Below are 22,933 nucleotides of genomic sequence, written 5' to 3'. Positions count from 1 at the left end.
TCACTGTATTTGTGCCGACTTTACTTTCATCAAAAACTAAACAAATAAAGTTCGTTAGCATTTTATCAAAAATAATAATGTTTCGGTTAGTCGGTGTAATTATAAACGCAAGTACCGTCATACGATCAGTATCCGCGAAACATAAAACCAATTCCATCGCTTTGCACCAGAGGATTGTGGGTATTGCGGTTTGGCGTCACGTTTTTTAGATCCAGCATGGCAGCGAAACAGAAAAGGTTTGTTAATATTTTCTTTATTATGCTATGAATACAATGAGATTTACCCAGTATTTTATGTTGATGTTGAAAGTTAAAGTCTGGCCAGTTAGTCGTGAAAGTCATTCTAACTCTTTACGACTGTATGTTAGTAACTAAAGTGCTAGCATAAAGTCGTCATGCTAACTCGAATACGACTGCTGTATTCTAAGTGTGGTTTCGCTTCATGAAAATATTAATAATAATGATGATGATAATAATAATAATAATAATACAAGGTTCCTGAGTGTTTTAGGGAGATATTTGCATCTGACTGACAAGTGAACAGCTAACCAACAAAAATGCTTACACGTGAACTTAAAAACTGTAGGACAGTTAGACCACACACACATTTTGATCGACTTGCTTCTTATGGATTGTTTTCTTTCTTGTAGGAAATTAGAAGACTTGAGTGTGGATGAGTTCCTGCTGACAGGCTTTGAATCGGACGAAGAGCCTCCCAAACAGAATGGGCTCAAGAAGAAGACAGATCAGAACTCTCCAAGCCCTAAGAAGTGAGTCCTTATATTTAGAGACCTTTAGGGGGTGAAACATAATCTTAAATGTGGGCACGCTCTGATACGGGTATACACACGTGCAGCATTTTCCAGTGTAAAATATTTGGATATTGTATTCTGTTCAATTGGGGTCATATCCATTTACTTTTCAGACTCACCAACTGACTTCACACCCCTTTAGCTATGGTACTATTCTGCTATATGTGCTGCCTGGCCTAATCAAAGTCAAAGTCCTAACCCGACTGAGATGCTTTGGCAGGGGCGTAATTTCCAGGGGGCCTGATTATTCTTTTCTGTATGATGTACTGTTAGAAAAGTGCAAATGCAGAAAATGTCTCAAAGTTCTGTAACTCGTTTTGTACATACTCTGTATTTGTAGAGATCAAAAGTCTAAAGGTAAGGCCTCTCAGCACAAGGAGCAGCTGTCCAGGTTAAAGAGCAAAGATCCCGAGTTCTACAAGTTTCTGCAGGAAAACGACCAGGCACTTTTAAATTTTGACGACACCGACAGCTCAGACGATGAAGACGAGAGAGGGTACCACAAACTACCATCTAAACTGGAGGTAAGAGGGCTACTTACTTTCTGGTGTGAGTTCTTTTGGAAATTAGGAGATCCTCATGCTGCCTTTTTACATGTTTGTAGGAGGCCAGCTCTGGGGATGAAGAAGATGATGACGATGAATATGCAGCAAAAAGTTCAAAGAAAGCCAAGAAGGGAGCAGATACTATCAAAGTCACAGACAAAATGATAGACGACTGGAAAGTGGCCATGAAGAAAGAACCCACAGCTCATCTCTTCAGAGAAGTCACGCAGGCCTTCAAGGCTGCTGTCGCCACAACGAAGGGTGAAGAGGGCGGTCAGTGCCGCTACAAAGTAGCTGACAGCTCAGGTGGGTCCTCATATCTGTATTCATGTATATATGGGTATATAACAGTTTAATTTGAAATTAAAACACCAGTCACACAGGCCTAGAGGCCTGTCAGCAACCATTTACCATCCAACAGTCACAAAGGAAAAATGTGTGTTCTCCAACCGGTAAGCAAGTGATTGTTGAAAGCACTATTTATGCAGTCCTAGAGAGGGGGGTCTGTGACCCCTGGCAACCATTGATTGCTATGTGAAAGTTTTAATTCTGTGACTGGTTGGTGAGTAGTTGGTCTTAAATAGCCCTTTTCCATTAGCACCTCTTCGGATCAGATCGACTTGGTTTTTGGGGTTTTTCATTATGTGGTAGTACCTGGTACCACGTACTTTTGTAGTATCTACTCGGCCGGGGTTTCAAGCGATCTGAAAATGTGACGACAACAGACTGCATCCCACTGGTTGGCTAGTCATTGGTCATGAGAGCATCTCCTTCATGAAAATCCAGCCAGTTTTGAAACCAGGCAACAAGGAAACACAGTGGTCCTCAAGTCTGATTAAAAAGCCATACACCGAGCAGCAGGTATACCATCGGTGTAACGTCCACGGGACATTTGGACCCACTGCTATCACGACCCTATAGACAATAGATGGGGCGACTGGAAAACGAGTCGCCCCATCTGGATGATGAAAATGGCTAAAGGACCTCTTTTAAAAGAGGTATACGGTGATGCAGTGGAGACAGTTCAGCATCTTCCATACAAACTGCTGTCGACTGCTGTGATCTGCTAGCAACCGGCAACCAATCACCAACCAGTAAGGGAATACCTAGCGAATTTAATAATTTAACCATAATTTGTTGTCAGTCCTTAATGACTTGTCACATGCTGTTGGAAGCGTTCATGCTTTTGTGTGATATTTTACTCATTAATTAGCTTGTAGTCGTGTCCCTATGGTTGTTTATGCAGTGCCAGCCACGATAGAAATATATAAAATGCTTGGACTTGTTGTTATTGTTGTCAGGTGGGGTTTTATTTTTTGTTTTGTTTTGGGGTTTTTTTGTTTTTTTGTGGGGGGGCTTTTGTTTTTCACTTTTTTGAACATTCGTTCATCTCCGTTCTGATACTTCTGGGAAGCTGCAGTTAGAAATTTGCTGACATCTCTGAGTCCTCATGTTGAGGTGGTCATTTTTATTCTCTGACTGATAAATTAAAAAAAGTGTAGTCAACAAATAAAAAAAAAAAAAAAAAAAAAAGGTAAATGCACAGGAGGAATTGAGAGTATCGAACAGGCCAATCACAGTAGCGGTTATATTTGTAGTTACAAATGTAACTGCAAAATGTAGTTACATTTGCACATCAGGTTACATTGTAGTGTTTCAGAGGGTTTCTGTTACGATGTATCTACAGTGCAGATTTAATGTTTATTTTAACGTTTTAAGCACTCCGTAAGAAGCTCATAAGATTCACAAACATCAAAAATGAGCTAGGATAAACAAGCTACATTATATAAATAAAAAGAAGCGAAGAATAAAAGAAGCGCAGCTTATTTAGAGACAAACATGCCGATCTCTGTCACAGAGAAGAAATTGAAAACACAGTTTATCAGTTACAAAAAGTCCTCTGGCAGTTCTTCAAGCTTTCCTTTAAAGATCGATTGTTTCTAGAATTGTATTATTGTGATGACATAAGCACATTAATATTCAGTCCTTGTGCTATTTATGAAAGATACAACACTTAAGCATGCATGATGTTCTTTTTCTGTCTGCAGTGTTCAATGCTTTGGTCCTGTTCTGCATCAAAGATATCCACGGAGCTCTGCAGAGGATGCTTAACCTGAAGCCAGATAAAGACCAAAAAAAGTACAAAATCCACAATATTCACACTCGTCTCATTTCTCATCGATTGTCTCGGTGTAGCTGAGAAGAGGGAAAAGAGAACCTGTTCACTCATTTCTTTGTTTGTCTTGCGGTTTGTTCGCAGGTCAGTGCTTCCTTCGTCTAGTCCAAGATGGCAGAAGAATCAGATGGACATAAAGATGTATCTCAGTGGAGTGGTTCAGGTTTGCTCTTTACTTCATGTGTCTCTTTGTTTTTCACCACTTAGATTTCAGGCCTGTGTGTTCCTGTGAGGCAGATACATGAAATACAGAATACAGGGATTCATTTTTGTGAATATTTGCTTTAAAATTATTTCTTGTTTCCCAACTGCAGCTGTTATCCAGCCTAACGGAGGCTACGGTCATCTGCGCGGTCCTGAAGCACACCAACCAGCTCGTACCGTATTACTTGTGTCTACCCAAACAGTGTCGCCACCTGATTAAGGTGAGACCTCCACCTTAGCTTGATGACACGGAGTAAAATATGTCAGTATTTATTGACAAATGATGTCTTAATGTGTCTCTGTTTTTGTTTCCTTTTCCTGTTTCTGACTCCAGCAACTAATGAAGCAGTGGAGCACGGGGGAAGAGACGAGTCGGGTTCTTGCCTTCCTGGCCCTCAATAAAATCTGCCGCCAGAAACAGGAAACGTACCTCAACCCGATTCTTAAGGTGAGCTGCAGGAATTGAGGTGTTCACAACAAACCTGGATCTTTACTGAGGCAAAAGGGGGGGAAAAGCAAATCCAGCCTGGGCTTCTTAAGAATAACCGTCTTCCTCTTTGCAGCAAATGTACATTTCTTATGTACAAAACTGCAAGTTCACATCTCCCAACGTGCTGCCCATGATCAACTTCATGCAGAGAACTCTGACAGAGATGTATGCCCTGGACACGCAGGTCACTTACCAGCACGCCTTCATCTATATCCGACAGCTGGCCATTCACCTCAGAAACGCCATGACCATGAAGAAGAAGGTTGTTTGGCTTCTTTTTGCTGTTTGTGCTCACATAAAACAGTATTTATAGAGACTGACAAGTATACATCTGCCTTGAGTCATTTAGGGCTTCAATTTAAGGATTGGTTTTTGTAATTATATAAAATTCAAATATATATTTGCTTTTGAAATGCTCATGCGCAAAAACGGGGATGTATGATTGGAGCTTAGTCCAGTTTACAAAAGTAATTTAAAGCTATATACTGACTGAGCAACCATGCGCAGTGACACAGAGCTATTCTCTGCTATATAGATGCTCACCCTCATTCACATTTGACCCCTTTTTTTTCTTTAATAGGAAACGTATCAATCAGTTTATAACTGGCAGTATATTCACTGTCTGTTCCTGTGGTGTCGGGTCCTGAGCACACTCCACCCCAGTGAGGTACTGCAGCCTCTGATCTATCCACTCTGCCAAGTCATAATTGGCACCATGAAGTAAGTATACATAAATATGTTAGGGAAAAAAAGCTTTTAAAAGATTAAAAACTCAACCCCAGAGTCTGATGTATAAATAAAGCCACGACTTGGCTTCAAATACACACTAAACAGCCACTTATATTATATCATACACTTATGTTACACCTCGCTAGCACCTCCATTTGCTTTTAGAACTAGCTTAATTCGTTGTGGCATAAATTCAACAAGCTGCTGGAAACATTCCTGCTTTGGTCCATATTGACATGATGACATCACACAGTTGTTGCCAATTTGTTGGGTGTAAATCCATGATGTCACTTTCTCGTTCCACCACATCCCAAAGATGCTGTGATGGATTGAGATCTGATGAATGTTTGAGTACATCGTCATGTTCAAGGAACCAGTTTGAGATTTGAGCTTTGTGACATGGTGCGTTATCCTGCTGGAAGCAGCCATCAGAAGATGGGTGCAGTCTGAGATGGACGTGATTCAGTATTCAAGTAGAAGTAGCGTTTAAATGATGCTCAGTTGGTACTGAGGGTCCCAAAGTGAGCCGAGGAAATTTGATTGAAGGCAGGATGGATCCAAGCTTTCATGTAGTTCTGACCTTAACATCTGAATGTTGCAGCAGAAACTGAGACTCCTTGGACCAGGGAACATTTTAAAAAAATTTGTCAGTCTGTGTGAATTGTAGCCTCAGCTTCCTGTTGGGATGGGAGTGGTCTTCAGAGATGCTCTTCTGCATACCTTGGCTATAATGACTTACTGTGATTTGACTTACTGTTGTCTTCCTTAAAGCATCCAAGCTCCTCTGATCCTTAAAAGTAGCAAGTGATTTCTGCCCAAAGATCTGCCTCGCGTAGGATATTTTCTCTTTTTGGGAATGTTCCCTGTAAACCTTAGAATGATTGCACAGGAAAATCGCAGTAGATTAACAGTTTCTGAAATACTCTGTCAGAAGGCACGTGTATGCCTTTGGGTTGGCTGATTAGATCTTTGCATTAAGAAACATGAACAGGTTTACCTAATGAGATGAACCGTTGTTTGTACTCCTGCAATCTGCATTTTTTTTTAAAATATATTTTGTGGTTCCTTCACCCAAAATTTTTGTAACTGTGTTGCTTTCAAAATCTTGGAAGAGAATTATTATTATTTTTTTTTTTGTACACGTTGCCAACAGCAGGTGGAGACATTGATCACTATTTTCTCTTTCAGACTGGTTCCCACAGCGAGATATTACCCTCTGAGGATGCACTGTTGCAGAGCGCTCACTCTGCTGTCTGGCAGCACCAACACGTTTGTGCCCGTTCTGCCTTTCCTCTTGGAGGTAAGGCTTCACGTCATCTCAAGTAACCAGCGTGCAGAGCTAACAGCGTATCAGTGAGGGGTCAGGTTTCCAGTGGCTCGAGTCTCTCGCACCGACACACAACTTGAGGCCCTCGGATAGTTTGAGATAATCTACAATAAACAGCCCGTTGGCTGACTTTGGTGAAATGGAAACAATGAAAAGGTAGATGTGATGAAATGTTCCGTCGGTGGTTTGCTGCGGAAAAACATCAGTGGCATACGAAATGCACTTTGGTCTCAACGGCCACAACTGTAGAAGCTTAGGAGGAAACATTCAAAGGGTAGAGCTGTGAGAGACACCTTTGTTATCAGACCAATCACGGGTCACCAACTGACAACATCTTCTCTGGATCAGGTGCTAGTCACGTGATCGCGTAGTGTGCCTTTGTGCGCAAGTTTTTATGCACGCTGTGCGGCTTTGTTGTGGTTTGCTGGAGGAGAGACATGTGCTGGCGACTGGCTCGGCCCGCTGGGAGTGGTCAGCGCACGTCTGTCTGTATGTGTTTGTGTGCATGCAGCAGTTTGACCGAAGCGATAAAGACACGGTTGTGGTTTACACTCTGGTCCTAACATGCTGTGCAGACCACATCCTCTCTGCCTATGGCCCACTCCCCACTTCTCTCCCCGTCATACACACAGATACACTCCAACCCCCGCCTCCCTCGCTCCATCTAACCCCCAACAGCAAGCTGTGTTTATTTGTGACGCACAATGCTTCCTGTGTTTTTTCTCCTTTACTGTTCCCCTTGTTAAAGTCAGGCTGAGGTACGCTGCTACTGTTTTAATTAGAACAGCAAAAGCAGCCCCTTCCTCCTGTGTGTCTGTGCCTGTGTGTGTGTTCTCGTATCTCCGAGGGGGGTGTATGATTTGGAGCTTCCTGCTTGTGTAGCTGTGTGCATGCGTGTGCGTGTGTGTGTGTGTGTGTGTGTGAGAGAGAGAGAGAGAGAGAGTGCACCAGGGTTGGCCCATGCCTTCCCACTTCCCCTGGCTCCCCCGCAGACCGCCACCACATCCTATGTTTGTACAGACAGCACCGGCCAGGAGCGTTGCTCTGCTTCGCGCACAGCGAGCATTAACGACCACACACACACACACACACACACACACACATGCACACACACACATGCACAGAGATACAGGGAGTCAGAAATAGCTTGATACACAAATACAAGACAGAAATTCACTTGCGCACTGTGGGCAGATGTGAAAGCTAAAGCTTGTAGACAAATAGCCCACACGTTGGCTAGAATGTACTTTCACAGACTAAGATAGAAATGTGTCATCTCAGTAACACTGCAGTATTTAAAATGAGCTGCGCTGACTGATAATTGTCAAAACACTTTCAGCATCCCGCAGAATAAATGTTTTCTTTAGCTGCGTTGTCTTTGAAGAATAGCAAGTTGAATGCGGATTTACTCAAGACAGAGACGGTCGCGGCTTTTATTAACGCGTAGAAGCAGTTCCAAATATCAACCTACAGCCAGGAGATAAAGTTTCCGCTGGACTTGAAAAACTAAGCACACCATATGATTCAGTTGCTTGTAGAACCACTTTTAACTTGAAGCAATTGTTTTCTATATGACTTTCTCTTAAGGTCCTGCCACTGCATTTCAGTCTGGTTGAGGTCTGGACTTTTACTTGACCTTTGCAACACCGTCGTTTTCCTTTTTTAGCCATTCTGCTGTAGATCTCCTGCGGTGCTTGGGATGATTGTCCCGTTAAATTACCCAGTTTCAGCCAGCTGTCAGACAGACGGTCTCACATTTGACTCAAGCATTTGGTGCACAGTGGGGGTTCATGTTTGACTCAATGACTGCAAAGTCTTGTGGCTGCAAAACAACCCAGATCATCACTCCTCCACTACCGTGCATGACAGTTAACCTGAAGTGTTTGAGCTGATATGCTGGATTTGATTTTCCTTTTTCATACATGGCACTGGGCATCGTTGCAGCCAAACATCTTCACTTTGGTCTCATCTGTCCAAAGGACATCGTTCCAGAAATCTTGTGGTTTGTTCAAATGCAGCTTAACTTAAGCCGTGCTGCCGTGTTCTTTTAAGAGAGAAGACACCCCCTCTTGTCAACAAGCACCACACTTGTTCAGTCTTTTTCTATCTGTACTGTCATTAACTTTGACATTTAACATGCTAACTACAGCCTGCAGAGCATTGCATGGTCTGATCCTGGGGTGAATTTACTGGAACATCCAGTCCTGGGAAGATTGGCAACGGTCTTGTTTTTCACTTAACAGTAGATCCCATCCCAGTTTGATGGGCAGCAACAATTGGTTCTCTAAGATCACTGTTGATGTCTTTTATTCTTGGGATTATGTTAACACACGTCTAAATACTGCGGACCAGCAAAGCTTCTGCTTTTAGAGAGGTGCTCACACTCGCTGATGATCAATAATTCAAGTGCATTTGATTAGCAGCACCTGGCTGCTACTTACCCTCTTAAGTCCTATGCAAGCGGTAGCTGTGGACTTGGTTTCTCACAGATAAAACAGATTTATTAGCTAATTGGTTTAATAAATAGTGATGTTAATTATGACATTTGTAGGCCCAACCTGCATTATTGATTCCTTCATTAAGGGATGTGTCTGGATTGGATAGTTGAGAAAACAGGTGGATGTTACTCATACCAAAATCTGCATCCTTTTTAAAAAATGCAAACAAAGAGACTGACAGACTGATTAAAAAGAGCATGTTTTATATTTGAGATGGTATGCACTACACTGTTGTATGAGTAGATCAGAGTTTACTGTTTGTCTCCTCTTACAGATCTTCCAGCAAGTTGATTTCAACAAGAAACCCGGACGAATAAGTAAGAAACCCATCAACTTTGCAGTCATCCTGAAGCTTAACAAGGTCAACCTAATCGAGAAAGCCTACAAGGTAAGTGTTACTGTGACCGCTAGTGTTAAGAGTGTTAGACCAGGTGCTTCTTTATAGCTGGTATACAGCGGTTCCTGCTGATTCTGTCTTTAGTGTGCTGAGATGGAGCAGCTCCTGGAGTCTTAGTTATTTTAGTGCTACTCTGTGACAGAGTGGGTGTGGATTGAGGACAACGCTGAAAGTCAGAGCTCTCAGACTGACCCTGAGTCACCTCGCTCAGTGCTGCAGCCAAGAGGATTGCAGCTCTGTGGGATTATCCCCCGCACTCCGCTCGCTAGGTCTGTTCTCACCGCTGTCACCCAGGCAACTGCCGTGAACCCCCGTCTCGTAAACACACAGCAGACCTGACCGAACAAACAGATCGGTCTGAATCAGAGCACCTCTCAGTCCACACAGGCTTCAGATGTTTTATTTCACAGAAAGGCAGCTTAACTTCTAGCCCTGTAGATGGCATCTTTACGTATTCAGCTTTTACTAAAGGCTAAATAATAATAATAGTAACAACAACAATAATAATAGTTGTTGTTGTTGTTGTTGTATAAAGTAGGTCCTCATTTAACCTGAAACTTTAAAAGGTTTAGGGGCTACAGGGAGCTCTGAGTAACACAATTGGTAATCTCAGGTTGCTTTTCTGTGGTTTCCTATTTGTTTTTAGTCTGTGTTGATAGAGAATATAGCTGTTATGAAGTGCTAAAGTTTGTACACTGTTACCGTCACATAGTGGCTCTGTGGTGTAGCGGTTAACAAAGTTAGCATTACGTGCAAAAAGATTGTCGGTTCAAGACCAGGAGGAGAACCAAATCCTGCCTCTGGGGTCAAGCTAGTGTACTGGTACCCAGTGCCTTTCCCAGTCTTTGCCGTATCGACATGTAGATGCAGCTGCTGTGGAAACCTGGCTGCTCTTCAGCCTTCAAGCTGTTGATGCTACACTGTAATTATTTTCAATGCATTCGGTTTTCCTGGGGCGGCATCTCGGCTAGTCATGTTACTTTTTGGTATATTACCTAAATGGTAACCATTTGATCTCCTGTTTATAAGCCGGAGGTGACTTCATGTCCCAGGGACACACACATCCACAGCTGTGATGGATCTGTGTGCTAGCACTATACATTGCAAACAGAGTATATTGATTAGCACAACATTGTGATAATGTGCTGGCCAGTAATCGCATTTTGCTTGCTTATTGTTGCCAGTGTAGACTTGCGCAGTTTGTCGTTCATATAGACTCCTTTCTGCTTTTCAGTGAAAATACAGTCGTTCAGTATTGGCTCCAGTGTTAGCCACTCATCACTGCATCACTCCTAATGGCAGGGTGATGCAGACACATCAGCTCGCACTGTTTGAGTGATTTAGTGAGTTCATATAAAATAAAACTTTAGCTTATGTGAATGTTGCACTTTGTTTCTGTTCACTGGTATAGACGTCATGCTAAGCGAGATGTGATTGGTTTGGAGACTTATTTTAAGTTAGCCCCGACCAATAAGCAGGAAGTATATTGTCTGTCCCAAAAATGCCAATATCCATGAACACAAACACTGCATACTAGAAGTTCAACATTAAATCTTCCCAAAATAGATCTGGATAGAGACACAGATCAATTAAAACAGCTTGTAATGCATTATTGATTCTTGGTTAGTAAACATTTAAATGTTAATACCAGGCTGGGAAAAGCTATTGGCGTGATTAATTTGCAGCGAGGAAGATGCTTCCATAGATCCACTCGAGTTAGTTTCACATGAAATAGGAAAATGATGTCATTTTGTAAATTGTGAACATTGTTTATGATCGTTGCTGTCCTGTTGTGTTTTAGGACGGGATGATTGACCAGCTGTACGACCTGATACTAGATTACTTCCACACTCAGGCCAGCTCCATCGGGTTCCCTGAGCTCGCCTTGCCCACCATCATTCAGGTGAGGCATACTTCAAAGTGATCTTAAAGCAGACTAGAATTGATTTATTTTTTTGACTTAGCAATTGTCTAAAAAAGTGACAATGACACTGAATGCTATTCCCAAAGTTTTTCACCTGAATATATGATTCAGGATCTGCTGAACCGAATCAGCTTCCTTTAGGGGAAACAATAATCATCCTTTGTGCTTGTTCTTACCTTCTCATGCACCTCCTCCATGTCCCTGCAGCTGAAAGCGTTCCTGAAGGAATGCAAAGTGGCCAATTACTCTAAGCCGGTGCGTCAGCTGTTGGAGAAGATACAGGAAAACAGCAGCCACATCACAGGACGGAGACAGAAGGCCACATTTGGAGTGGCCGATGCCTCCGCTGTGGTGAGTGGGTCTGGTTTGTGCGATGATTGTTTGGCCCTTCTGCTTTTGAAAACCTTTAACATAGAAATGAGTTGCAAATACAGAGCAATGCTCTTCCATTGATCCACATAATAAGGGCAAATAAATAATATGTTGAAAATGGCACTAAATAGGTTTAAATTTTAAAACTACTCAAGGCCAGTTAAACGTAAAGGTCATCAACAAAATGCAAGATGGGCAACAGGAAAAAACATTTTACTGTTATTTTTGCTTCCAAGCTAGACTTTATTTCATTTTAAAAGCAGTCTTGAGCAACAGTTCTCCAGACTTTATGAATATCTTTTCAAACGTTTCTTTGGACATGAAAAGGTATGTAACTCAATGCATGAGCCAGTGTTCTGTCTACACATGACTCATCTACATGTAACGTACCATTTGCCACTTTGTTACTAGTAGCCTGTCACAAAAACAGTTCCCATTTCTTTAGTTGAATCTATAAATAACTGCCAAAGATAACACACTTTGAAAAATACTATCTTTGCACCAACAAGGTGATTCCCAAAGAGCTATTAGATTAAAAAAAATTGGCATTCCTTGAAATGGTGTACTGTGTGTTGAGGACAAACAGTATCTGAAAGTCATGTCCTGGAAAAATATGGGAAAGCATCCTGCAAACACCTGACACAGAACTTGAGAGATGCATCTGACTCCTTAACTGATCCATACGGTTCCCTGAAGCCTCATCACACACTCTTAGTGGAGGGCTGGTTGTCAAAAAGCCGTTCTTATGGAAGGGAAACATAAAGAAAGGGCCAAATTACACAAGAACTAGACTGAAAATCAGTAGCAGCACGTATGATGGAGCGATAGATCCACATTTTCAAATCATTAACATGAAGGACGTTTGGAGAGGGGTACAACAGTGAGTATTTACAGTCATCTGTAAATAAATTACAGCCCTTATGGGTAATAATTATTGGTTCGTGTAACTATATGTTCAACAATCATATTCCAGTATTTCTAATAAGAGCACCAGAGAAATCCAGTTGCAGGGAAAAATAGCTTTTTATATTCCTTTGGGATAGTTTCCAGTTGAGCTACGTGCTGCAGGCCATCTAACAACAGATCATCTAATGCCACAGGCAGAAGCTGGTAATGGAGAACACCTCTCTATATAAACCTTAAACTCAGGTAAGAATGACCCTGTGCTTACTCTGGTTGTAGACCCCGGGAGGTCTCAAAGGGCCAGTTATACACAAGATGCAGTTACCAGTAGTGCTTCACTGAGTTACTGTCCAGTTTTCAACCTAATGAACTGTATCTCCCATATTCATACTGGATAGTTTTCCTATAAATAGACTCATCAATAGCTATAAGGTTTGAACTAAGGGTGGTGCCTGATGCAAGTCCTTGGCTGTGCAGACAGTGGGACGGTGGCTTTACTCCATCCAGTAAAGGTTAAAAAGTGAAAACATAAGCTCTGAAAAGTAAGTAAGAAACTACAAATTAGATCTTTGAAGGACATTTCTACCAGCAGTTTTTGTGCAACACTATCTGAACCTCATGCTGTATTAACATAATAATAAAATTATATTATCTATATTATATTAGCAGTAGGGAGTATAAACTTGATTTTAGAACTTACCTTCACAGCTAAAAAGAAAATTCAAGAGTTTTAATAGGATTTTAATGGAGGGAACTCTGAGATCAGTTATAGTAATCATTTCTACTGAGACAGTGGATTTGTCTTTGTTTACATGTTATAATCAGCTGACCTGATGCTGCTGCTCTGAGCTTTACTGCTCTTTGTACATTTACAACTGAATTCAACTAGATGTAAGCAGATGCTTCATAGACTGTCTTGATTTCCATCCTCTACACTGACAGCACCCTGTTTATACTGTCTTTATGCTAGAAAGTATACAGTTGGTGTAAAGGCCGAATTTCCCTCGGGATGAATAAAGTATTCTGATTCTGATTCAATGAACGAGTCTCAGCATCATTAGCTTAAATTCAAATTCATCTCTGCTGTATGTAACCTAACACTGGCCATGAGCACCACAGCCACTGTGCACCAGTCCAACACAGCGCTTTACTGTACATTTACCACAGTACTGCAAGCTAACCTGTTTATCCTGAACTTAACTGCCAGGTATTTTCATACAAACCCTGGACCATGCAAAGTTATTATACTGAAGTATAACTTACCCCCAAAGTGTAGCGCTTCAATCAATTACATGTTTTTGCCTCTTTCATCTCTTTGTATGTGATAAGCCCTCTTGATGGATAAACCAGTAGGTGTTACTGTTCCCTCCATTTAGGCTCAAATCAGTTTCATGTTTGAATCTCCCAGACTCGTTAAACCTAAAGTCACGAGCCTGTTTTGCAAACATAAGGAGTAGAAATTAGAGGCATCTGTGTGAAAATGTAGGAAGTAAAAGTAAAAAGTTGCCAGAGAAATAAATACCCAAATAAAGTACAGATACCTGAAAATCCTACTTAAGTACACCAGTACTTCATAGGGTTAGGTTTATAGGGTTTTCTATAAACCGAAGCACTTTATCACCCATCTTCCTCGAATCCACGACCAGTTTCACTCAACATGCGTGTCTTTGGACTGGATTTTGAAGTTCACCACAGACACTTCACTACAAAGAGCGACCTGCAATACTGGTTGTTCCACAAATCTCTCTAGAACATGCAGACACAGTCTCTTTAGAGCTTGCAGCGTCTGTAGATCACCAGTGCACTACTATGCGATGACGATGGTGGATCTGCTGTAAGATTAAAGAATTTGCATCACAAAGAGCAGTGCTGGCAACATAGTGGGCTGTCCAGGGCTAACAGATGTAGTTTGTCCAGGGCAAAGAACGTTGACTTTGTTAGCTTGTAGTACTGGTGCTACAAAGCTTGCTAGTTTTGTTAAAATCCCTAATAACCAAAAGCAGTGCAGTTCTTTACTTAAACACACTGACAGTAATGTGTAATATGAACACACAATAACTAGAAATCTTTTCAGACAAACGTGTTTGTCGGTAAAAATGCAAACACAATAACTAGTATTAGTGTGTATAACACATAGGTGTACAAGTATACGTACTGCATGTGTGTATGTATGTATATGTGTGTGTGTGTGTTTTAGTGACATACATGTGTGATATTTGAATGTGTCTGTATGCAACACCTCTATAATTACAGGTGTCAGGTGTGTCAAAGCGGTGGATGTCTAGGTGACATCCACAGTAACAACTTGCCCTTTCAGCTCCATGCCCTTAAAATCATATTAACAACAAAATAAACACCAGTACGGTAACTGAAGAACGTATTCAGGAAATATTTCTCTGATATGATACGACACCTGAAAGGTACCTTTCTCTCCCTCAGACTGCATGCTCGGGAACTTCTCTAACATTCCTCCTGCCTTCAGCCATTTAATGGCAGCGAACTCGGCACGCTCCATTCGATGCTTGATCTGAAGAGCAATTTAGAGTTGCGGCAAATGGCATAATTTTATGGAACAGTATTGTTAGAACAGGACAGAGCAACTTGAAACAAGCATTTCCTTTTTTTTTTTTATTGTATTTCTTTTTTTTTTTTAACGTCGTCTCTTTTAAATATCTTGTTTTCCACGACGTAACGATTGTCTGGTTTACTCTTTTTCACTGCTTCTGAGCAGTGCTGACAAAAAGTTGCGCCTTAGCTTCATAGTTCGGCCACGGAAAGTCCTTTTCCCACTCGCTGTTGTACTTCTAAACTTTCCCTTTATTGTCAGACGTTCCTTAAGTTGCTGCAGGTTGTGTGTTTGTTTCATCCTGATGGCTCGTTTTCTTCCATTTTCTTTTAAACGTTTAAAACATCGCTCCATTTATTCAGCGAAAAAAACGCTTCCAATTTCCATTAAACTCTCTGAGCCGCCTGCGCATACCATCTACCAATGGACTGGCGGCAAACACAAAGGAATTGTGGGAATTGTTGTAGAATTTAAGGCTAATCGTATTGATACGCTAACAGTCTATTATCACAGCAGATTACAACTACTCTGTAGCATCGTGATGTAGCATGGTTTCACAAAAAAAAAAAGTGGCTTGCAAAGCTCTCGCATTAGTGCTCCGTATGCAAAATAATTTGCTGTCTCTTTCTTTCACCGTCTCATTAAACACTAAATCTGGAGTTCGCCCGTCTGAAGGTGTGTCTGGGCGCATAAGTGCATCTGCACACTCTGGTGTTTGGAAGTTTGGAAAGAAAAGCGTCTGGAATTCTTTAAGTTTCTTGAAGATGTTTCATTCTGATTCAGAGCTGAAGAAGCTTCCTAGATGAGAGCTGAAACGTCTTCAAGCTCCTTAGATTACCATGACCTGGATGACTGAGAATCTACGCAGACACGTATGGCAAGGTTTGCTGTCGGTGAAGTGAGCGCTCGCATGATTGGAAAGCTTCACAGTGACGTCTGATCACTTCATGGGACAAACGTCCTCCAGCCTAGAAAGCTATGGCTGAAATGTCCAGTGTGTCAGCAGAGGCAGGGTTCAGGCGGGGGAAAGATTGCCTCTGTGTGGATGCGTTTAATTATACCCAAGGAGATTCAGAGCTGAAGTCATGGTTCAAGTTCGTGGTGTGTTAGCGCTTCTGCTATAACCGAAGGAGGAAAAACAAAATCACTTGTGCTTTTTATGTTCTCGTGGGAAGTGGCTGCATGTCCACACCCTCAGAAATGCATCATTTTGTCTGTTTGTTACTGTGATGTTTTTATAAATGTCGTCTAAAGCGTTTAAAGATGAAATGGAAGCGGATGGTCTTCGTCTGTAATCTAGCTGATGAAAGTGTGTGTGTGTCTGTGTGTGTGTTTACATAGTATGGCAGACGACGCGGCACGGTGCCAGCGCCTGTCGCCACGGCTCTGTGCTCAGCGGAGGCTGTCGCCATGGCATTGACTCCCTGGCACGGAGGCAGCCGTAGAGGTGTCACCGCGGGCGAAGGAGAGGGGACAGCCCTGCTGCTGTCGCTGTGGAAAGGCCACGGCCCCCCTCCGGCCACCAGCCCCCCTGCTGACATGTCACCCAAACTGAGAGCTAGCCTAATTAACGACGCCCTGCGTCCATCCTGGTCACACTCTGCCATCGCTCGTCTTTCTCTCATCTGAAATTATTTAGTTGTTTGTCTGACCGAATTCAGAAGTAACGTTTTCTTTCTCTCGTCCCGTCTTCCGGTGCACACGTGTCACTCTGTCTTAATAGCGGCACTGAAAATTGTGATAAACATGTTAGGCCAACGGGTACAAGAGGCCACGGTCTGTTCGCACTATTGGATTTGTCGGTCAGATAATGTGATTGGGCCTAATCAATATTGTCCAGAAAGACCTTTAGGGGCTGAAGAAGATCTCCTCTTTCAGGCATCTTCAACCCGTCTGTTTTCTCTGACTTTCATCACACTCGTCTGTCTCTTTCTCCCGGTCAGCTGGAGGTGGAGGTGTAATATGAACCTGCTGAAAGGCTTGTCTAAACAGATCCTGGAAAAGAAAGGGAGAGAACCCACCTGTGTATTTATGCTTATTAGGATGGAGATTTGCATTTCCTTTCACATACACATACCTGTCCTGTCCACACCTGTGTGCATTCTCCATCTAAATATCTGTTCTCTGTCAGGCGGCTTGGGAGAAGCAAATCCAGGAGGAGGGGACCCCCCTGAGCAAATATTACAGCCAGTGGAAGAAGCTGCGAGAGAAGGAGATCCAGCTGGAGATTTCTGGCAAGGAAAGGGTAATTATCAAACCAAAGAAACCTGCCAGTAGTCGCCTTACTCAGTCATTATGAGTCACTTCTACTGTTTTTCATTCATGAATGTTCATGTGTACAAGCACTGCAGTTTGTTTTTGTGTGTGTGTCACATAAAGATGGAGGATCTGAACCTTCCTGAGATCAAACGGAAGAAGATTGAAGAGAAGAAGGCCGAGGACAAAAAGGAGTTCAAGGGTCTGTTCCAGTCTGACAGCGACTCCGATGAAGATGACGATGCAGGACTCAAAATCAAATGTGAGCTAACCCCCTCATATCTGGTTTCCCCCACTTATCTGAATCCGGCCCTGCAAAGGATGCAATTTGTGGACTGGTGCAGGTTATGGTATATTTCCCAACTTGGCCTCTAGGGGGCTGCATTTTGTTACAGCAGTGTAAAAGCTTGAGAGGTGATGACAGTTCACTGTGATTTTGTTTTTTTTTCCCTGCCGTTATCCGTTTGTGTGACGTCTCCTAGATTTGACTACACGAAGCAGATCACCTGCAGAGCAGTTTGCCGTAAGGCTCCGAGATATGAAAGCATCCACAGAGGCCGTTTCCGTGGAAATTAAAATTAAATCCCAAATCAAACTGAAGAGAAAATCTCTCGCTTATCAGAGAGTTTGGTTCTCTCTTACTCTCTCCGCCAAAAGGCGCCGTCAGCTCATTCATCCTTTAACACCCCCCCGCCCCGTTTGTCTCTCGTCCTCTGCGGGTCGTCCACAGGTCAACCTCGATTTTATAGCTTTACACTCGGACACGCTCCAAACAGAAAAAAAAACCCTCGGCAAGGTCACTGAGGAACAGAGCAGGCGGCAGGGTTTTTTTTTTTTTTAAATGCATCTGGACTTCATTGTGGGGAGAGTCCCCACAAACGGATGGGCAGCTGCCGGCAAGCATCCCCTCCACTCCTCCCTCACCCCTCTTTCGTTCAACCTTCCTCAGCTCCTCCACACTCACGAACCTGCCCTCCCCACCTCCACCCCAACAGGAAGTACAGGCTTGGATCCCAGCGGGGGTTCCTAATTCAAACCAGCCCACTGGAACAGCCAGCGGTGGCCTCTCTCCCTTTTTTTTTCTCCCTCTCTCTCTCTTTTTCTGGCTCTGTAGACTCCAACCAGCTGCCCCCGCATGTCCTCGCAACACGTGCGCAGACACACACACACACACACACAGACACATCTCGATGATAGCACACAAATGCACACCCACCGCCTCGCCGTCCAGTCTCGAAGAGCCAAAAGCTTTCAGGCAGCTCACCAAAGCTCTCTGCGGTCTCACACACTCCCGGAAAGAGGGGGAGTGCGAGAAGGGGCAGATGATTAAGATTGGTGTGTGTGTGCGTGTGTGTATTTTTGTGTGCGTGGTGGTAATAAGTCATCCAGGTCATTTGGGGGCAACCTCAAAGGTACAACTGAAATCTGCAAGCACCATGTGAGCAACAAAGAGTTAGAGAGGGCGAGAGCGCGTTTGCGATCTTAAATTCAGATGGGAAGTACCTGATGTTTTAATAGACGTTGTTTATGTGTGTGTGCGTGTGCGCGTGTGCTCGTGTCATAAAGGAAACAGCTCTGTTTTCCTTCTCTCTCCCCTATGCCGTCAGCTTCTCATCACACCTCAACTTCAAAGCATGTGGACCCCAGTTGTCCCTTTGGCTAGACAACACACACACACACACACACACACACACACACACACAGAGCACTCTGAGAGTAGCACACCTTAAATTTCAAAAAGAAAAAAACCCAACATCTCTCCAACACACACACACACACACACACCAACTCTGCCATTATCGTGGAAGCTGTGGAACCTGCCTGCTATCTCCATTTGCTATATTTAGGCCGTGAGCATAAGATGTCTGAAATTGCCAGTAGTAAACTGTCATGGGTGTTTGTGCACCAGCAGCAGCAGCGGCGGCGGCGCCTGTAATCGACTCTCAGTTCCATCTCAGGAGGAAATAGACACTTCCAGCTGCCTGTGATACCTGGCCCACATATCCACGTCTCCAAAGTCGTCAGACGTCAGCGATGCACCGGTGCAAACTTAGGAACGTCTGAAGAAAGTAGGACTAGACAAATTTCAGCGCGCTGTAATGTTTTTCCACCATCTCCCCTCAGGTAAGAAGAGCAGCCGTGCGTCAGATGACGAGGATGACGATGATTTTGAAGACCTGTCTGACCTGAGCGATGATGAGGGAGAAGACTTAGGTCGGTATTCACAATTAACAGTTTTGACACATTTTAAGGTCCTAATTTGTCTGTTTTGGTTAATTTGCTGTGTAGAGGCGTCTGCGTTACCCTTTTCTATCAGTGCAGGGCCAGAAATATGGAGGCTGGCTGGTAACAAGGGTAAAACTTAAAATTACTGTTTGCCTCTAGAGCGGGGATGTCAAACTCGTTTTACACTGTGGGCCACATATAGTCCACTTTAATCTTAAGTGGGCCAGCCCAGTGAAACAGTGCTTCCTGAAGTTTATCTGCACATTTAATCCTGGTTGTATATTAACTAGAGATGGACCGATCCGATATTACGTATGGGTATCAGTCCGATACTGACCTAAATTACTGGATCGGATATCGGAGAGAAATAAAAAATGAAATCCGATCCATTAAATATCAAACAAGCACCTCACAAAACTTGCGACATGGCGTAACTCTGCTCATAACCGTAGCACGTGGGAACAGTATGCATCACGTGATAGAGCAGCTGTGGCGTGCGGGACCTGTCAGCGGTCTGGTTGAGTATTTGTAGCCTCGCTACCAAACCGGCATTTCATCTCCGAGGAAGTTATCCCAGAGAGAAGTAAAGCAAGTGTGTAAGTTCATCTCTGAGTGTTTGTAAAGCATTCCCACGTTAAGCTTAACAACCGATATATGGAGCGACTGCCTCTTCTCTCTCCCTCCCTCTCCTGTTGCTACTTCAATCGTGAAACTGATCAATGATCAGCTGATCGGCTTTTCTGTCGCGAGTCCGTCTCTCTTGCTTGTTTTTGGCCCACTTTGCACCAGAAAGAGGAAACCAGTGGCTGAACAACAGCAGCACGTTTAAGCTTGATCAGCTGTTGTTAGAATTTATTTAATATTACTTTCTACACCAGGATCTTTTTCTACGCAGCTGACGCTGGTAACTGTGCAGGGGTGGATCTAGCAAAGTTTAGCCAGGGGGGCCGATAGGGCATTAACAGGGAAAAGGGGGCACAAAGACATACATTTCTTTCTTATTCTCATTTAAAATATCTAGTGTTTAATAAATAAATATCTGAATCTTACACCCAAAGTTTTAATCTGATGTAAAATGTATAGAAGTCCATTAATGTATATAGAAACTATACCCTACTAAGCTATAGTACTTTTTCCTTTGGGAAGGTACGATCTGTGCAGTCTGCAGTTCTGTTGAAGAAAGACGTTGAATCTATTTAATTATTCTTGAAAAATAATTGATTTCTGTGCATTTTTTTTCACACTGCATCAAATTAAAGTTGATTACGTCGATTAAGCATCATGAGGTGGGGGGTGGTTCTCTTTTCTTTCTTTCTTTTTTTTGCTGGGAGATTGCAACCCTATTGGTTAGGTTGCTTACTCTTTAAAATACCAGAATAGGGAGGATGGAGCAGGTTTAAGTTTATTAGATTGATCAGTATCGCTGAACTATGAAATATTTTGGGTGCAGTGTATTTTTTGCATACAGGTATAACAGAATAGCTTTAGTGTTTGTTTTGTTTTTTAAACTTGAGTATAAACTTACACAAAATGCAGCAAGATATTTAACCCTGGAGAACCAATGGGGTCAGAGCCGACCCCATTGGTTTTCTATTGGTTTTCTCCAGGGTTAAAAAACAGTTTTATTGATTAAAAACACACTATATCGGATTCATATCGGCATTGGCTGATATCCAAATTTATGATATCGGTAATAAAAAAGTGGTATCGTGCCATCTCTAATATTAACAAAAGAAGTAGTAGAATTATAACAATATGTTTTTCTGCACGATATAGAAATGCAGCTGTAGCAAATGAAAGACAGACCGGAAAGTTTTTGTTCATTAAAAGCAAATGTTAGTTTTTTTCACTGTGGACATAGTTTATTAATAGATATCATCTATGAATTCATTACTTTAGTGTAGTGTGGCCGTGGAAAAGCTCTTTATCAGTAAGAGAAGCTGTGAAATTTATGTTCTTCATATTTTCCAAAACAGTCCAGCGGCCAGATTGGAGTCTGTCGGGCTGCGTCTGGCCCCCAGGCCTTAAGTTTGATATCCCTGCTCTAGATAATGCAAATATAGTCAAGTACAAAAAATTGAATTTTAATAAATATTTAATTGTTTTTGTAGCAGGTTTTCAGGCATAAACTGCCACATGATGCCAGATTTGGGTCTCGACAGTCTGAACTTTTAAGCTAAAACATCTCTGGGTTCGGCTGCTGGTTTGGAGGGAAGAGCGATTTTAGAATTTAGACTAAGCATTTGCACTGAAATAGTTAAATTGTCCCCAGAAATTAATTCAGTCTCTTAAATGAATTTATTATGTATAAATGAACAGAAATGGAATTTAAGGAGCGCAACTCTAAATTTATGCTTTTCAGTTATGCTTTTATCATCCGTGTGTAACTTTTGAGAGATGGTTTACATCACATTTTAACATGGTGGTCTCACAGCTGGTAGCAACTCCTGTGGCCACTCATTAGCCGAGCCTGGAGAGTAAACAACATTGTAGAAATGTGTCAGATTAGAAGAGGTTTGTTAAAAATGCCGTTCTACTCTAACGTGTGTGCACGTAAACTACTCGATACCTGAGAGGTTTCTGATGTGGCTGAGCGTGAAGTTTAAGTACTTCTTGTCTATATTCCAGATGATGATGATGATGAAGAGGAAGGAGATAAAAAGGCTTCCAAGACTCCTCAGCCGCTGTCCTCCTCTGCTCTGATAAAGCTGGCTGAGGGAGAGGAGGATGTAATCGAAGACCTGGAACTGTCTGATGACGACTGAGGGTCTATAGGAGCGGTCAATATTTCCAGTATTTCCTCTCTTTGCTATTGTTGTTTTAATTTTCTGTCTATGTACAGTACAGAGAAGTTTAATTTTATTAAACACTGAGCCTGATACAAAAAAAAAAAATCCTCTCCTTGAATTTTTTTAAGATGCTAATTGAAGCGTGTATGTGCATGTTAATGCACAAGTGCACCTGAAACGAGTAATTTGTGTACATGTGCACACCTGTAGGCACCCCCAGGCTTTGTAAGAACGGGCTATTTGGAAGGAGCTATGAGGCTGGCTGAGCCGGGCCCAGCCAGGCAGGGCCGGCCAAGAGGAGCGGGTACAGAGAGGCGGGTGTTCAGCCCCGAGGCAGCAGTGTGGTGCCAGGCTGGCAGGGTGGTGTCTGATGCTGCGCCAAGACTCTCTGCCCAGGTGGTAGAGCAGCAACACAGGCTGGTCTGTTTCCGTGCCAACTCCTCACCCACCCCCTGCCCGGACCGCTGTCTTTTCTGTCTGTCTATCGCACATGCTCAAACACGGCTGTCCTACTCCCCCCCCCCCCCCCAGCTTGCCAGAATCCACAGCCAAACCGATGGCGATTCTGACCTTTATCACGAGGCACATTTACGGCACGTATTCACTGGTGTAGGAAGGACACAAGTGAACTACGTGTGGTGTGAATCCTTCAACTGCAGAGCAACTCTTGTGTGTCGTCACGTTTCCTCTGCTGTGGTTTTCAGTGAATTCTGAACCTCC

At 42.8% G+C, this 22,933-nt stretch overlaps 1 protein-coding gene across 1 annotated transcript; it reads left to right on the top strand.

The window, feature by feature from the left end:
* The first annotated feature begins 115 nt into the window (after positions 1-115).
* noc2l (NOC2-like nucleolar associated transcriptional repressor) lies at positions 116-22,328 on the top strand. Its single transcript, XM_086278997.1, has 18 exons — positions 116-236; positions 650-769; positions 1,152-1,335; positions 1,416-1,662; positions 3,405-3,495; positions 3,617-3,695; positions 3,847-3,957; positions 4,071-4,184; positions 4,300-4,488; positions 4,807-4,946; positions 6,144-6,255; positions 9,055-9,168; positions 10,979-11,080; positions 11,309-11,452; positions 17,074-17,187; positions 17,322-17,460; positions 19,323-19,412; positions 22,053-22,328. Exons 1-18 carry the CDS (start codon positions 217-219, stop codon positions 22,187-22,189), a joined length of 2,247 nt encoding a protein of 748 aa, XP_086135123.1. The 5' UTR covers positions 116-216; the 3' UTR covers positions 22,190-22,328.
* The last annotated feature ends 605 nt before the right edge of the window (positions 22,329-22,933 follow it).

Source organism: Aulonocara sp. 'chitande type north' Nkhata Bay, linkage group LG20 (assembly GCF_057382095.1).
Source record: "Aulonocara sp. 'chitande type north' Nkhata Bay isolate Kocher_YH1m ecotype deep benthic linkage group LG20, A_spYH_male_GT1.1, whole genome shotgun sequence".
Taxonomy (NCBI): domain Eukaryota; kingdom Metazoa; phylum Chordata; class Actinopteri; order Cichliformes; family Cichlidae; genus Aulonocara; species Aulonocara sp. 'chitande type north' Nkhata Bay.
Note: the sequence above shows the minus strand (reverse complement) of the source record. Positions and strands in the feature narration are given on the sequence as shown.